This window comes from Nicotiana attenuata, chromosome 7 (genome assembly GCF_001879085.1).
Source record: "Nicotiana attenuata strain UT chromosome 7, NIATTr2, whole genome shotgun sequence".
NCBI classification, from domain to species: Eukaryota; Viridiplantae; Streptophyta; class Magnoliopsida; order Solanales; family Solanaceae; genus Nicotiana; species Nicotiana attenuata.
In genome coordinates, this window is record NC_031995.1 from 9,656,907 (window position 1) to 9,675,000 (window position 18,094).

An 18,094-nucleotide genomic window follows, 5' to 3' on the forward strand; every position below is an offset into this window, starting at 1 on the left:
TTCGAATTTTAAAGATGTGTTTGCTTGGCGTATGACGACATGGCCAAGACTAGTATGGACCTAGTGGTGCACAAATTGCCGATCTACCCCATTGTCCTCCAGTACAAGCAAAAGCAAGGAAGTTCAAAACTGATATCGGTGATAAGATCAAAGAAGAAGTCATAAAAAGTTGAAGGCGGGGGTAAATTCGAGTGGTCCGATATACCACGTGGTTGGCCAATGTGGTTCCAGTACAAAGAAGACGGGAAAACCCGGGTGTGTGTAACGATTACCACCCGAGAATTTTGAACAGGGCCCAGTCCCAAAGAATAATTTCCCGTTACCTAACATTACACATCCTTTTGAATAACTGCGCCAAACATGAACATACAGTCTTTCGTAGACTGTTACGACAGGATATCAAGCCAAGTGTTGAATGGATGAAGAGGATGGCCGAAAGACACTTTCACTACACATGGGGAACCTACTGTTATCGGGGGTCATGCGTTTGGGCTGAAAGAAATGCTGGGGCAAACTTAATATGAGGGCCATGACCACCCTCTTTCCAACGATATGATGCATCAAGAAATAGAGGTGTATGTGGATGATGTAGATCGTTAAGTCACGAACTCAGAGTGATCACGTTTCGAGATTTGGAGAAAGTTCTTTGAACGGTTTGCGCAAGTATAATCTGAAGTTGAATCAGCCTAAATGTGCTTCGGAGTACCCATCGGAAAGCCTTTTGGGTTTCAATAGTCAAGCAGGAGGTTATTGAGTTGGATCCAACAAAGGGATAAGGCCATTGGAATTTACTCCACTCCAAGAACTAAGAAGGAATGGTGATGAGTTTACTGGGCAGGTTAAACTATATCAACGGTTCATCGCTCAATTGACTACCACCTGTGAGCCCATATTCAAGTTATTGAAGAAAGATGACGGCTATCAAGTGGACGTCCGAGTGTCAAGAGGCTTCGATTAAAATCAAGGAATAATTTGGTCAAATCCTCCAGTATTGGCCACCGGAGCAGGGACGACCTCTCTTCTTGTATCTAACAGTGTTGGAAAATTCTTTTGGCTGTGTCCTCGGCAGCAGTAAAAATGCAAATAAACACGAAAATTGTGCAATTAATTCTTACAAATTAAACAATTAAAAGAAAAAATCATAAATTAAAGAAATGAGCACTTACCTGTAGAATAAATAAATATTATTTATAAATTAAAAATTAAAAAGTATTTGAGCATCTATAATGCTGGAATAACAAAATAATGAGCATAGTAAAAGAATTAATAGGAATAATTTGTTTGTAATAATAATTTTAGTATTAACAACAAAAATTTAAAAATTTATTTACACAATTCAGAATGAAAGAAAATAAAAGTTGTAAAATATATATTTCATGCACGTAATATAAAAATAATTATGTAAATAAAAGTATTTTTATAATGTACATTATATATTCTTGAAAATTATGCTCAATTATATTATATATATTCCATGCACGACTTAACATAACATATTTTACCCTATAAAGATAGTCCCCCTGCTTTCCGGTGATATAACTTTGTGTCGTTGGAAAGTTAGAAATATAATAATATAATTGAGCATAATTTTCAAGAATATATAATGTATATTATAAAAATGCCTTTATTTTAAATAATTATTTTTATATTACGTGCATGGATATATATTTTACAGCCTTTATTTTCTTTCATTCTGAATTGTGTAAATAAATTTTGAATTTTTGTTGTTAATAATAAAATTATTATTGCTAACAAATTATTCTAATTAATATTTTTTACTATGTTCATTATTTTGTTATTCCAGCATTATATATGCTTAAATACTTTCTATTTTTTAATTTATTAATAATATTAATTTATTATATAGGTAAGTCCATAATATAAATTAAAAGGGAAAATCATACTATTAAAAAGTTTTTTTAAAAAAAAAAAGATAAATGTTTATAATTTAGAGGGTAAAATAGGTATTTAGAAATCCAAAATTTGGAAAATCTAGTTGAGTGACCTTCTAAGTGCAATAGGCATAGTTCAGTGACTTTGTTGTTACAAACAAAAGTAAAGTGACTTTAGGAGATAATTTAAGATAGTTGAGTGACTATTTGAGTAATGAACTCAAGTCTCACAGCAGCCAGCAGCGTATTACAAAACCCCTACTGACTCTTCCTTGTACTCTTCTTGTGATTCTTCTCCATAATTCATGTATCTCTGTGTTTTGAATATTAATCCCCAGCCAGATCTGTATCTGTCTAAGACATTTTTGAGAGAATTCACATTTATAAAACAAGTGGTCGACTGACTCAAGTTGGTCATCGTTTCACCTGACACCGACGAATCTCTCTTCCGAAAAAGTTTTCCACGTAAAAATTTTGCTCTTCTTTATTTTTCGCATTTATTAGTTACGTTAGTCGCAAGAACCAATTAAAGGTGTATTAGTAAACTTATCCTTTATTATATAATACCACACAATTAAACCCAAGAATAAGAATATTTTTAAGTCACAATAACAATACGATTTATCCAAACATTGCTTTCACAAAATAATATAATACAATATAAAATAGTAATAATATATTATGAAACGATGTGTAACAACCATCCAAACAGTCTTTATAAAGACGTAACACGGGCAAAATTCACAAGAACAATTTTTCTGACTCTTAAATGTTGTTACCATCCAAACGTCTTGAAGATTTTCCTTTGGTATAGGTAGCATATCGCTTATGGGAATCAATTGGTTTATGACCCCCATTACAAAAAAAAGAATTTGGTTTTATATAAAATCATTTCAGTGATCTTTACTTTTAGATGCAAGTGATACGAAAATAAAACACTAGAGATATTATAATCGTAAAGTTTTATGTTGAATCTTTTACGCGCCTTTTTGTTTATCATATATCACTAGTAATTAGTGGCTGAGAAAAAGAAAAAATACGGACAAAAAACATAAAAAGAAAAAGCTAAAAGTTACTCTTAATAAATACCACTTAAACACTGAAATTACCACATAACGTCTTTATAAAGACGTAAACAGGAGAAAAATTAAATGAGCACAATTTTTCTGATTCTTTGATTATACACGTCGAACTATGTATCATAGATATGAATGGAGGTTTTCTATCTGCATGAAGACTGGGGAATAGCAAAATTTCTTGAAGACTGACAAGTTGTCTTTGAATATGGGAATGAAAGCATCAATACCTCCTTCTCCAATTGAAGACGGCATGAGTAATAACATGCCTTCTGTTGGGTAAAAAGATGGCATGGAAGAGCAAGGAGTACCTGTTCCAAAATCAAGGTCATGAGATGGAAAACTTAACCAACTATCAACTTCCAAATTAGGGCAAAGTATGTGCGTGTTCATGTCTGCTGTGGGGATAAGATCTTTCTCAATTAGCTCGTAATTTGCAAAGTCAATGAATGATCTGAAATAGTCGTTGTTTATCTTTGCAATGGCGTCGTAAATGAGCTTTGCTGCATATGGAAGAGGCTCTCGCAAAAGGTCTTTCACTTGTGCAGTTGGGAATGCCCAAAGGACTAAATTTCCGAAGTACTCATTGGCTACTCTTGGGATTAATCTCATTCGACCATCAACCGCTATTCTTATTTGGGTTCTTTCTGAACAATGTAGGTTGCGAGCTCGAGTCATAACCCTCCATAAATGTGCTACAAGGCTTTGAAAAGTGCTAAAAGACCTATTTTCGCCATTCTTGGAAGAAGCTATTGCCTTGAGCTTGGTGATAAACTCGCCAGTGAAATGAAATTTTTCCACAACTACGTCATTTTCCATATAAGGAGTTAATCTGTTGAGCGAATATTCTTTTTGCGCCCTTTTAGATATAAACTCTGCGCCCTCATGCTCAAACTCAACGAGGGGAGGGTTTCTAGGGGTGATAATGGTATTATCGCGAAAAGGAAGTGGATTGACTCCGAGGCCTCGAGTGGCTTGGCTCCATGCAACCAAGAAGTGGCTGGCGGAACGGCCATCAGCCACACGGTGGTGGATTGTAAATCCAACAACCATGGAGCCACAAGTGAATCTAGTGATTTGAATTTGTATCAAATCATCAACATTTTGAAAACTAGGGTGGAAGTTAAGCAAAATTGGTGAAGGCTTAAGGAGTATTGAATGGTCAAGTGCACTATCCACTGATGCCTCAATAAATGTAACACCCTTATCATTGAGAAAAATGACAAGATTACCCCTTTCATCTTTGCCTATTCTCCCTGCCATTTCCCTATAAATGGCTAAAGTTTTTTGAAGTCCTAACTCAATGGCAGAATTTGGTGGGGTGGGTGGGTTATATGCATAAATTACTGCAATGTGGGCATCATAAGTGACTTTATCAAAAATAGAAAGGGGAATTTGGCTTGTTGTTGAAGGAGGGGTTCTTTCATATAAAGGCCTGATGATTCTTGAGCTTTCTACCTTAACTTTCATGGTTCTTTTAATATATTTTTCCTCTTCTTTTTTTTTTCCTTCTATTTTTTACCTTTTTGGGTTTGCAAAGAATGAAGAGAGGAAACGAAAAGATTGTGTACTTAGAGTTCTTGTTTGAGGGCTTTATATACAAGAAATTTAACCAGACTATGCTTAGCTTGTTGAGTGTTTAATCTCAAGCACGTTATTTTTGTGTTCTTTGAATTTTTTGTTCTCATCTTCTTTTTGGCAGTTTCTTAAATAAGTGAAGCCTCATAATAATATAGTGATTATCTGCTAATTAATTTAGCAGTTGCACTAATCAAATCTTGCTTAATAGATGTAGCTGAACTAGACAGTTAAATAGATATATAGTGGCAACTGCATTTTCTCATTTGTTTTCTAATTACTTAGCATTTCACGTGGAATTAATGCCATTGAACTGAGCCAGCTAGCTCCATTTGGGTGCTAATTAAGCTTTAATGAAGAATTAAGCATTTACTCCAACTTATTTGAAATTGGGGCGTAATTGCTGATATAGACATATTTAAAATAAACCCATGCCAATAATGATGGGTTGAGCGATCAGGAAAATCCTATGGAAAGAAAACTACGAGAAAAAAAGAAAGGACGAGTTCAAAGGTCCTTGAATATTTTTTTTTATATTTTAGTCGTTATAATCGAGATTGTTTAAAACTTGTCGTTTCCTTCATTTCCATTGGAATGTCAATTAATTTTCTCTTATCCTTGTAAGTAACTCTTATAAAATCTGTAGTTCGCAATTTTACAGTAGGAATTTGTGAATTCTCATATAGGTAAGAGTTATCTACTAGTAACTTATTTTTGCATCTTTTTAAGATACGATTTAAATTAACTTTAGATTTTATAAGTAACTCTTATAAAGTTTGTTATTCGCAACTTTGTTGTACGAATTTTGTGAATTCTCATATAGGTAAGTAACATGCTAGTCATTTTATTTTTGCATCTTTTTAAGATAGTTTGGTATTTTAAGGCAGTTGTGTACCTTTGGTGAGTTGTTACCTCTTTAATCTATATCTATCTATCTATCTATACTATATTAAAAGCACGAAGGCCCTTAGTGAAATGTCGTTCGTCTTTTTTACCCTTTAAAAATAGATTTCACATTGGATAAAATTGTAATTTAAGTTACTTTCCTAATATTTAGTACTTTAAAAATCACTAAATTTTTAGTTATTAAATTATTCCTTATTTGCACTGTGTATAAAATCCTAATATCTAGGATTTAACAAGAATACTATAATAAGAAAAAGAAAACATGTAAAAGATTCTCCAACAAAATAAACAATCCGATTACGAAGCTTATTGTCTTCCATGAAAATTTTAGTTCCCGACAACGATGGTGTTTTGAAATCAAAGTACAAATTATTTTACTTTTAATTTATAGACTTTTTTTTAGCATTGAATAATAGTATAAATAAAAATAGATACATAATAGGCAATACACTTCCATATATACTTGGACTACCTTCATATTCAAATAATATTTATTATTCATTAATTTTTAGTGTAATATTTAAAAATTACACTCAATTATTAGAATAATAATTAAGTATTTTATCTTTATCAATTTTTGTATAATATTTCGTAAATTACGCCAATAATTAGATAAAAAATAACTAAGAAATGTGGGGTTATTTAATTTCGTGTTTGGATAGATTTTTTTTTTTTTGGTATAAAAACTTGCGAGAATAGTTATACCACAATCTTAATTAGCTGCTATTTTTATTCTACATTCAATGTGAGATAATAAATTGGGGAATAGCTATCCCAGGATAAATAATCAAATATCAAAATATCCTTCTCCAAAGCGCTTATTCCAAAATCTTTTAAGAAGACTAAGGTTAAAGTTAAAAATAAAATTCTATCCAAGTTTATATATGAAAAATCAAGCACATTTTGTATATTATACTCCATTCATTCTATTGTTCATTCAATAAATCAAATATTTATTAATCGAAAATATATCTCATAAATATTTTTGTTATTACTTGATTTTCATATTATAACTTTTGCATTATAATCCCGCTGCAATTTTAATTAAAAAGACCCCTTAGGCTACATAAAGGAGAAGATTGACGCTAAAAAAAAATTAAACAATAGAGAAAATTTAATTACATTATAACACTTAAAGTCAAATTGGTAAAAAATGCCAACTTGAAATAATAAGGATAAGACAACAGAAGATAATATTTTTGTATTATAAATGAACTTATTANATTTAACTACAATTTATCTACAATTTCTGGAAATATGTCTTCTTCTTCTTCTTCTTCTTCGAGTTTCAATCTGAAATTTAGTCAAAACCAAGTCTAATCTTCACCAAAACCCCTCAAAATTGAGATATAAACTCCTAAACATATTCCGAATTATTTACAACAACACCCAATCCAAACAAATAATGATTTTTGAGAACCCAAATTTGAATTCAAAGCTTTCAAGCTTTTTAATGGCTATCAATGGTGGAAAATATATGGAAGAACAGATGAAGATGAAAAACAGAAATCTCCTTTCCGTTTCAATATTCTTCTCCTAAATCTGTTCTGAATATTCACGCCAAATCTGTTCAGAATATTCTTCTCCTAAAATTTAGCTCGCATAAATAGGAAGATACAACTGCTTTTAATTAGTTTTTAATGATTGGTACAAAAACTGTAGAAATAATGTGGACTGGGCGGGTAATTTAGAAATTATGCACATTTTGGTAATAAGGTTTCATATATGGTATAGATAAGAAAAAATCCCTTCTAATAATTACTAGATGAGGAAAGGCCCGTATACGGGCCCAACATTGTAATCTTAAAATTATTATATGTCGGTGCTCAATTAATTTTTTGATAAATAAATCGATCATTGTTATATCCATTTAATAACTGATAGAGAATGATATTGGGGATCATAATTTACAATTAATTTATTTTAATAATTTACAAAAAATTAAACTATAAATTATAACCTACTTAAGTTGCTCCAATTATTAACATAAAAAGACTATGTGCTATAATACTCATTTTAACATCAATGTCAAATATAAACATCAAATTGTAAAATTGATTGAATGGTATTATTACCCCACTATATTTGAATTTTTAATTATAGGGTTTTAATTTTTTCTTAATTTCTATTATATAGAAAAGGAAAGATGGTTGACCAAGGGCATATATGTCATTTCATAAAAATTTCATGTGTGCATTTCTTAAATGCAAAAATACACGTGGACCCTACATTTCTCTAGCCACAATTCTCCTTTAAATGCACTATGCATGTGTTGATTAGACTTTGTGCAGTGCAAATGCTCATTTCCAATCTTTTTCTCATTTTGAAAAATTATTAATTTTGTTTTATTCAAATAGAAGTTTCCATAGAGAAAATAAAATTAATTTTTAAATAATACAACAACAAAAAGAAGTATTGATATTTACAAGATTTTCATATTTACTCATACTATCTTAAAGCAATTTGAAAATAAAAATTGAATGATTTTTTTCTATCCTTACTATTTAAAGACGATTTCATACTAAATGTTTTTATATTCAAAAGTAATTTTAAAAAATATAGCTTGTTAAACCTCAAAGTTAATTAACTAAACACCAACAAATAATAATTTTAATAAAATTACAATATTGGGCCCGTATACAGGCCTTTGCTCATCTAGTTAAGGATATAAGAGAAATATTTTTATTTTTTTCTATAGATTTATCATATGTTAATTGTTATAATGAAATAATATAAAATATTTTAAGACAATTTATAGATTGTTGAAAACATATCATGGAAGAATGGAGTTCAAACCATATAAATCAAATTTTCACATCAATTAAGTACATAAGAGATAACCTCCTAGAATAGATGAACAAATATCAGCACTTAAATTAACTTTTAGTGAAGTTTAACAAACTATAGTTTTAAAATTACTTTTGAATATAAAACTTTTAGGTTATGAAACCGCCTTCAAATGAATACATGAAAACCTTTAATTTTATTTTTTAAATTGTGTTAAAATGGTATGGTTAAATATGAAAAATATTGTAAATATTTATCTATATTTTTTTTTGTTGCTTTATTATTTAAAAATTAAATTTACTTTTTCTGTGAAAACTTTTAGTTGACTGAAACAAAAATTAATAATTTTATCAAATGAGAAAAAACATTCAAAATGAGTATTTGCATGGAGTAACTCTATGCAAAAGTAGTCTTATCAACACTACATTTAAACTTTTAAAAGAGTACTGTGGTCAAGGGAATATGGGGTCCACGTATTTCAAGAAGGACACAATTTGCATTTAAGAAATGTAAACAACACAATAATTTTTTTCAAAATGACATATATACCCTTGGTTGACCATCTTTCCTTTTCAATATAATAAAAATCTGTGAAAGAAAATCCTATTACCTTTGACTATTAAAGAGATGCGCCTTTGTGATTTAATGAAATTTAATGTGTTCAAATGTCAGGATTGATTGAAATAACTCTGAAAGAAGACCTTGAGTATAACTATTACTCCCTCCGCTTCACTTTAATTAATTTTTTGGTCGTTTTCACACATATTAAGGAATTCACCTTTTAGCATTAATTAACAATAAAATTGACCATATTAACCTTAATTTGTTCATTGAAAATATAACAAATACTCCTATGCTCTTTACTCCAAGGGCAACTTTTGAAAAAAAAAGTTAATTCCTTCTTGATATCTCAAAAAAATAAAATATTGTGGATCATAAAAAAGGCCAAAAAATAATTAAAGTGGACCGGAGGGAGTATCGATTATTAAAGAGATGTGATTTTGTAGCTTTTTATGGTCTAATCAATGAAATTATTATGCTCAAATGTCAGGATTGTTTCAAATGTTTCATAGGTAAAATAGCACAGGCTAGCCAGTTTTTGGACTGGTCATTCAAAAATAGTCAGCGTTTGCAAAGTCATTGAAAAATAGCCACTATTTTGCTGCAACACGAAAAGTTCCAGCATAATATACTGGAGATCGTTGCACCTGTGTATGAATTTCCAGCATATTATATGGAACTCCAACACGCGGAAAGTTCCAGCATAATATGCTGGAGATTGGAGCATCTGTGTATGAACTTCCATCATATTATGCTGGACCGGTATATTATACTGGAGTTTCCAGTATATTTATACTGGAACTCCAGTATAATATACCTGAGTTCCAGTATATTATACTGGAATTCCAGTATATTATGCTGGATTATTTTTTGGATTTTGAACAGTGTTTTCATTCAGATTTATCTTTACATGAAAAGTGACTAAATTTTGATTACTTTTGAAACTGTGGCTATTTTTAAATGACCACTTGCAAAATCTGGCTATTTTTGAATTTCTCCCGTTTTTTAGTCCATCCAAAACAAAAGGATAAGATACAAACTTGGCCGGCCCACGAAACTAATTGCATTTTATGGTCTAATCAATGAAATTATTATGCTCAAATGTCAGGATTGTTTCAAGTGTTTCTTATTCCTTCCAAAACAAAAGGATAAGATACCAACTTGCCCGGTCGATCGAACTTAATTGCATTCGCCAACTAAAAAGTATATAAAATTTATATATATTATATGTATATATTAGAAGCGGCTAAAAATATAAATTTCACAAAATAAAAACAGAAGAAGTTTTTGAGCCCAATTGAGGAATATTTGGGGAGAAGTGCACCAGTAGCCATTTTTAAGACTGCTAATTTAAAATTCAGGACATAAGATTCGAACTTTTGGACATAATTTTTGAACTTTAGAACATGATGTCCTGAAGTTTGAACTTTGAGGTTTAAATTTTCGGACGTCGTGTCATGAAATTTTGAGCTAATTGGCTAATCTTTAAATATATTGCAAATTGTGAATATATTTTAAGCAACATGCTTAAAGGTGGCTAGTCATTTCCACGAATATTGGACCCTGTAGATATCACATTCGTAAAAATAGCACGAGCTAGCCAGTTTTCGGACTGGTTATTCAAAAATAGCTAGCGGTTGCAAAGTCATTGAAAAATAGCCACTATTTTGCTGCAACACGGAAAGCTCCAGCATAATATACTGGAGATCGGTGCACCTGTGTATGAACTTCCAGCATATTATGCTGAAACTCCAACATGCGAAAAGTTCCAATATATTATGCTGGACCGGTATATTATACTGGAGTATTTTTCAGGATTTTGAACAGAGTTTTCGTTCAAATTTGTCTTTACATGAAAAGTTGCTAAATTTCTAGGTAAAATATCATGGTATAGCCAGTTTTCACACTGGTCAATGAAAAATAGCCAGCGTTTACCAAGTCAATGAAAAATAGCCACTATTTTGCTGCAACAGGGACCGGTCCAGTATAATATACGGGAGTTCTGGTGCATTTGTGTACGAACTCCAGCGTATTATGCTGGACCGGTATACTTTGCTAACTCCTGTAAAATTTGCGGGAGACTGGAGCACCAGTGCTCCAAACTCCAGTATATTATACCAGACAATTATACTTGCTGGAACTCCCGTAAAATTTGCGGGAGTTCCAGCATAGTTATCCTGGAACTCCCGTAAAATTTGCGGGCGTATTTTTCCGGATTTTGAACAGTGTTTTCGCTCAGATTTAAAGTGGCTAAATTTCGATGACTTTTGAAACTTGGCTATTTTTCAACGACCAGTGATAAATCTGGCTATTTTTGAATTTCTCCCAAATTTCTATTACTTTTGAAATTATGGCTATTTTTGAATGACCACCGATAAATCTGGCTATTTTTGAATTTCTCCCATCACATTCACATCCCAATTGTCATTTAGCCCAACGGACTTCAAATTTACAAAGCCCATATCCACTCTTCAAATTGTATAGGTCGTTATTCCTGTCACAAAGCTGCCTAGCTCCTCTACATCTCTTTCTCCGGCCGACGCCTCCTTTCTTCAGTTCCCTTATTCTGGTAATAAGTTTACTCAATACTTCTCTCTAGCTCTATTCCATAGAGAGAACCTAAGTAATTTTAACTAGCTAAATCTGCATCCTTCTTTTTGTTATCAGTGTGAGTAATAATGGCTCTTTTTTCATAGTTGTTTATGATTTTGCATGTTAATTTTTATTTGCTACCCATGTGATAAATAGGTCCAAATTTTTTATATCTAGTGAAACTAAGAAACTATTTTAGGTCGACCAAGAATTTAACTAGTTAGAATTTGTGTTCCTTTTTTGGCGACCTGTGAGTAACAATAGCTCATTTTTATAGTTATTTATAACTTTTATAGGTTAATTAGCTTCTTACTTGCTACGCATGTGATAAATGGGTCCAAAATTGTAATATTTCCAGTGGAAGTAATGATTTTTTTTTGTGGGTGTAGCAAGATTATTTTGACAGAGATGGGTGGTGCTAAAGCAAGGAAGAAAGGCATCACTAAGAAGTTGAAGAAGGGTGCTACCGAATTCTCCGCTTCTAAAGATAAAGCTGCTGACTTTCTGGTATGCTTATGCGCCTCAATGCTCAAGAAGTTCTTGGCAAGAGAGAAACATTGAGAATCGTTTTGTTCTCGTTATGATTTTTTTGTAGACTTCAAGTTTCAAAAGTTTTTCTTTCTAAAAAGAAACTTTCCCCAGTCAAACACCATCACATAAAATTGGATGGAGGGAGCACTCCCTTTTACGCGGAATTCTCTCCTCTAGAATAGTGGCTGGGGATAGTTTTCTTGTTGATAAGATGCTGGGACAAAATTAAGTGCAGTCTATAAGAACTTAAAAAGTTTTAGCACTACAGTTTAAACAGAATTTGCTCTTTATGCTACTATTGATTTACTTATTGGGTACCCTTTATGACAAGCGATGTCAAATGCTCATTTGAGGCGCGCTTAAGCTCTGAAGCTCAGAATAGCTTGGGGATAGGCGCTTCACCTCACTTAGGCTGCGCTTCAGTGTAGGCAAGACACTAAGGTGTACACTTCATTGCCCATTAATTCTATCTTGAAACGAGCATTATTCGTGTCAGTTACCTTTTTCTCGAGTAAATATAGATTTTTATTTTTTCTCTCTATTGCGCGCTTTTTAATTAAAACCCACACTTTAGTTGCGTTTTGCACTTAAAGCCCCGATAGACCTGGAGCGCTTTTTAACGCTTTTCGCCTTTGACAACACTATTTATGATATCTAGTGTCACTAAGCCATGAGTCATGAGTCAGTAGAGGCAGCAATGTTGGTACATAATTTTCAGCCAACGAGCATTATTCGTGTCAGTTATTCTCCATGCAGCCTTAATTTACCATAAGTGTATTGGTTGCTTCGATCATGTAAAAGCTACACTCTACGTCATTTCCTTTGTTTGCTGTGCTTTGAGTAAACTAGTCTCTTTTACTGTAAAGGCAAAAGTCTATCTGCAGTTCTGTTTTAGACGAAGAGAAGAAAGTAGAGGATTTTCTTTTTGGCAATGGCTTGCTTTTTCTGACTTGTGTTTTTCCCATAAAAAATAGCCATTGGAAGGTGGGCCGGCTAGGAAACTTCCAGATATTGAAGTGCGCGAAAGTAAAGCAACAGTGTTGTATATTGGAAGGATTCCACATGGATTTTATGAGAATGAAATGGAAGGTTTGCATTTCTCACATTGTGTTTTCGTCCCCTTTCGAATGAGCCTATTTGGCTTTTATCCTCTTTGTAACATTACCAAGTTAAATAACTTTGTTGTGCCATTTTCTGCTGCTGTTGTCTTTAGGTTTCTTTAAGCAGTTTGGTACAATAAAGAGGCTTAGACTTGCAAGGAATAAAAAGGTGAATACTCCAGCTAGTTCTTTATTTTTAATTTATTCAGTGTTGTTTGACTCCAACTTTCACTTGTATGCTTGTTGTCGCAATCTGACAACTTCAGAATTAGAAGTTTGTTGAAATGGGTTCACTCAAGTACCTAAAAGTGATGACATTTTTCATTATCTGTGATTAGTCATAGTAATTTAGAAAGGACAGCTGCAGTGGCTGTAGATTTTAGCATAGATTAAATGATCCAAGGAAAAAAAAGCACATGATTAGCTGTGGAGCTTTGCTGCATTATGATTCTGTATGTGAATATCCAAGTTTACTACTCCCAGCCACATTTTCCAACAAAAACCTTATTATCATTTACCTAGTGTACCTTCTTCTATCATGCCTAACCCAAGTTGCTCAGACTCCTCACTTTTGGTGCTGCACCCGTTCTACACGACGTGGATGTGGGATCCGTACCTGATCTGATCAACCGGTTTTGGGTACTTTGATCAAACTCAACGGAGAAATTGGGGATAGCTACAATGATTTCTGAAATCAAATCAAAAGCCAGGGTGAAAATTGAAGAAAATGGAATACCTTGTATATAGAAATTTCTATGTTAGCCCTTTTCCTTTTATCTCCTTCTAGGATATCCTCTTAATCAATATTTTCTCCTTCTTGGAGTACATTGTACGTTTTTTACATAATGTTTCATAATTTGGATATTTTTATAACTATATTTTTAGATACTTGAACTATTTTTAGCTGAATTCCCGCAACCAATATCCATACCCAGATCCGTACCCCCGAGTCTTAAAATTTAGATCATGAAGGATCCTACCACTAGATCTGCACCCGTATTGGACACCCGAGTCCGTGCAACTTAGTGCCTAACTGTATTACCAGATATTTCTTCTTTCAAAATTAAAATAGATTATATCCTTCCATTCTTTATGTGGTTGTTGTAATCTGTCATCTGTGAAGCTAAAAGCTGCTTCTTGGAAGTTAGATCTTCTCTGCGTAAAGATTTTGATGTGTTCATCTTCAAATATATTTGAATTGTGGTTCATAATTATGTGTGGTTTCGGAACTAAGGGCTTTGAGTCATATTTATCCTTTAAATTTCTGTTCACAATACACTTCTACCTTTCTTATTGTCTTTCTATGCAGTAATCTTTTGATTCCTTATATCCTTGTGTTTTCTTGTGTTTCCTCGTGACAGACAGGAAAATCAAAGCATTTTGGCTTCATAGAATTTGAGTCCCCTGAGGTTGTTCCTATTCCTGAGTAATTTATTGTGTTATCCACCCGTACTTAGAGAATCCCTGATTCCATCCGGGCATTTTCTTTCCATTATCTTATCTTGGGTTTTTTGGACAATTGCAGGTTGCTAGAGTGGTTGCGGATACTATGCATAACTATTTGTTATTTGAGCACTTGTTGCAAGTTTGTCTTATTCCTCCTGAACATGTTCATCCCAGATTGTAAGGGTTTCATCTTTTTAAATGGATTGTTATGATTTAAATTCATCTTCCACTTAACGATCCAAAAGACTCTTAAAAAGAAGACTATAATGGCTTGCTGAAGTGGTGGTTGAATTAATAAATAAGAATCTGTCTTAAAACCAAATGCTTTGGTTTAAGATTCCAAGTGAGATATATCTCTATCCTAGAGACTAGACAGTTGTCCTTTCTGAATAATCCCAATGACATGTGTGGTTAGGAGTACAAGTTCTGCACTGTGGAATTTGCCATTTTGCTACATATAATGTTTTGCTATGTATAAGCGACATTTTTCTTAAGAATTTTTCTTGCATTATGATTGTTAATGACTTTGGCATTGAATGACCTGATGCATATATTTAAGTGGTGTGTGGTAAGAGATTATTTTCGTTAATTTTATGTAAGCTTTCCTGAATATGTAAGGAAGCAAAATGATTCTTGTGGAATTTTTGAAGCATCCTCAATGTTCTTGAACTTAGAAGAAGATTATGGTACATGCAGAGGCGGACCTACATGGGGACTAGAGGGGTCACCGGAACCCGTTAGCCTCGACAAAAATCGTGTATATATAATATGTATATACAACAAGGACCCCTTAAATATTTTTGATGTGCCCCCAAACTAAAAAGGAGGACTGCGCGGCTGGTTTAACATTTCGCATGTGTTCCCTCACTTGCTATATCACCTGAGTTTGAGCCCCTACACCAGCGTTATTTTCATTTTATTTTTTCCCTCTATGAATTCAAGGTAGAATAGAATTCTGTATTTAGTGCTCATCTTGTTTTTTTTTCTCTTTATCTTTTCTAAGTTCATGAACAACATAGTAGTCAACTTCAATACAAATAGTCTGAATCTCCTAATTTTGAGAAACATCCTTCTTCTAGATATTGAAAAGGTAAAAGTGAGAAACATAAATAGATTAAAGGAAATTGGAAGGGGATAAGATATTTCATTAGCAAGAAGCCAATCACCTTCTTTATTGTGATAATTAAGTTTATAAGCTTTTCTATTTTCTTGACCTGTATAAAAATAAGTAATTCAATAAAAATTTCCCCAAAAACAGTAATAAAAAACTTCAAAAATCCTTATGCGATATCCGTCAATTCAACGGCATGACTGAGACTCTACTTGGACAGCTTAACAGACCTTTAATCTTGATGTTATTAGACTTAAGTTTATGATATTTTTGAACATCTTTTCGGTCACTGATTAAAAATTATTGAGTTTACGAGGAGTTAGCACGTCAGATTTTATCGTTACTAGCTGACATATCTATGTATATAGCGGTGCCCTCGTTGCGCTCAAATCCTGGGTCCGCCTCTGGGTACATGAATGAAGCTTTTTCCTAACATGGAGTTGCATGAATTGAGAATTTGGTTATCTTTTTTTTTTTCTTTTTGGTAATTGTTCTTATTGTATATCTGGTTCCAGGTGGAAAGGTGTGAACCGCTGGTACAAACCGTTGGATTGGGTTAAAATTGAAAGGAAGCGTCAAGACAAGGTAGGGTTTTGACCATGCGCGTGTGTGAGATATACAGATATTTACATGATTGTGCAAAAATTCGAGAGACATTGCTTTTAGTTCTATGAGCTCTCAAGTTTAAACAATAGTGCAAAATGTGAGATGTATGGTCTGTTAGTCCTATGAGCTCTCCTTGACCTTTTTTAATATATAAGCTAATTGAATGCTGAGGGTATTTCGGAAATAGCCTCTCTACCCCTCCGGGGTAGGGGTAAGGTCTGCGTACACTCTACCCTCCTCAGACCCCACTTGTGGGATTTTACTGGTTGTTGTTGTTGTTGTTGTAAGCTAATTGAATGCTGATAATTATCCAGGAAAGAACATTAGAAGAGCATAACAAGTTGGTTGAAGGAATTCTGAAACGTGACAAAAAGAGGCGAAAGAGGATCGAGGCAGCTGGAATTGATTACGAGTGCCCAGAAATGGTAAGAGGCACATGTTCTTTATTACTTTTAGTACTATCTTGTGCTGCAAAGTCTACTTATTTATGTATGTTATAACTGGTCCAGGAACTACCTCTCTCTCTCTCTCTTTTTTTTTTTTTTTTTTTTTTAAGTCTTTGGCTAATTTGACAGTTATTTGAGTAGTATTTCCGTTGCATGAAATATCATTTAATGATTGATCATGATGTCTTTGTTGAATAGGATATATTACACTAGAATTGTTAACAAATAAAATTAAGGAGTTTGCTTGTATAATCTCCGGACCCCACTTGTGGGATTACACTGGGTTGTTGTTGTTGTTGTTGTTGTAGTTTGCTTGTTCCATCAGAAACATATAAAACTGCAAAGAAGGCATCATGCTTGAGAAATCTATGTTTAGATAGCCATTCCTTCAGAGGCATAAAATATGAGATCTTAGATATGTTTCATAGTACATGACACTGTTATGTTTTATAATAAACAGCATATGAGAATGGTTTAAGCTCAATAAGGTAGAAAGGAAGACTTCGTAACTTATGTAGGCAGACGGAAAAGTGGAATGCCGTCCCAACACTTTTGGAATTAGGTGTCGAAAGTTTTCTCTAGGAAGCATAAAGTGAATTAACATTTACAATGTAATTTGCAGGTGGGTGCAATTCAGGCTGCACCGAAGAAGATCAAGTTTGCAGATTAGATCCTTCTAAGGCTAGTATGTGCGCTAAAAATAGTATCTATGTCAACAAGCAGACTGTTATGTGCATGTGCTGTGTGACTGAGGATCAGCTCAACTGGCAGGTTACCTACCGGCCACATTATTTTGTAGCGGGGAGCAAACTTATGATGTTGCCAAAGACTCTGGACAATCGATAACCTTGGATTTCTTCGCTTTTTTGACAATCTGAAAGTGAAAAGGTGGTTGTAGCATAGAGACAGATGAAGCATTTGACAATTTTATGTATGTTTTGTATACCTTGAATCTATCGTCAGTTTACTATAGAGCACTCGCGCTTTTTATTTGGTCCTAAAATCAAAGCTATGAGAAAAAAATTTTATATCCTAGGTTTCAGGTCTTCAAAAGAAAAAGATCTTTGACTTTACTGTGGATTTACTCTTATCTTTGTTGAGTCGAGTAGTATTTACAGTATTTGTCTAGTGTTAATGGCCGAGGCTCTATTAGAGATAGTTTCTCTACTTTCACCAGGCAGGGATAAGATTTGCGTGCTAGTACTCTTCTTAAATCTCACTTGTGGGATTATACTGGATTTATTATTGCCGTTGTCCAGTGCTAATTGGGATTTTAAACCACTACGTCACTCTCTCTCAATCTCTCTCTCTCAAACTAAAAGGAGCCTAATCAAGAATCCATTTAAATTACTTTTTTTGGTTATACTAAAGGGAGATGAGAGAAAAATGTTTCTATTATTGACCTACTATATTTTCTCTCCATCTTCTCTTGAATTTTCTTTTCCTCAACATCCCTTTCCTT

General features: G+C 33.0%; 2 protein-coding genes across 3 annotated transcripts; one reads left to right on the forward strand and one right to left on the reverse strand.

The window, feature by feature from the left end:
- LOC109229836 (agmatine coumaroyltransferase-2-like) lies at positions 3,092–4,438 on the reverse strand. The gene has a single exon (XM_019395386.1). The coding sequence runs from the start codon at positions 4,436–4,438 to the stop codon at positions 3,092–3,094; it is 1,347 nt and encodes a 448-aa protein (XP_019250931.1).
- On the forward strand, positions 11,281–17,750 carry LOC109228674 (uncharacterized RNA-binding protein C1827.05c-like). Of its 2 annotated transcripts, none has more exons than XM_019393835.1 (9): positions 11,281–11,369; positions 11,782–11,899; positions 12,898–13,012; positions 13,137–13,192; positions 14,385–14,432; positions 14,549–14,646; positions 16,096–16,165; positions 16,501–16,611; positions 17,255–17,750. In XM_019393835.1, the coding sequence occupies exons 2-9, from the start codon at positions 11,801–11,803 to the stop codon at positions 17,300–17,302; spliced, it is 645 nt and encodes a 214-aa protein (XP_019249380.1). In that variant the 5' UTR covers positions 11,281–11,369; positions 11,782–11,800; the 3' UTR covers positions 17,303–17,750. The 2 variants fall into 2 exon arrangements, with proteins under 2 accessions (XP_019249380.1, XP_019249381.1); XM_019393836.1 differs by lacking the exon at positions 11,281–11,369 and adding an exon at positions 11,380–11,468.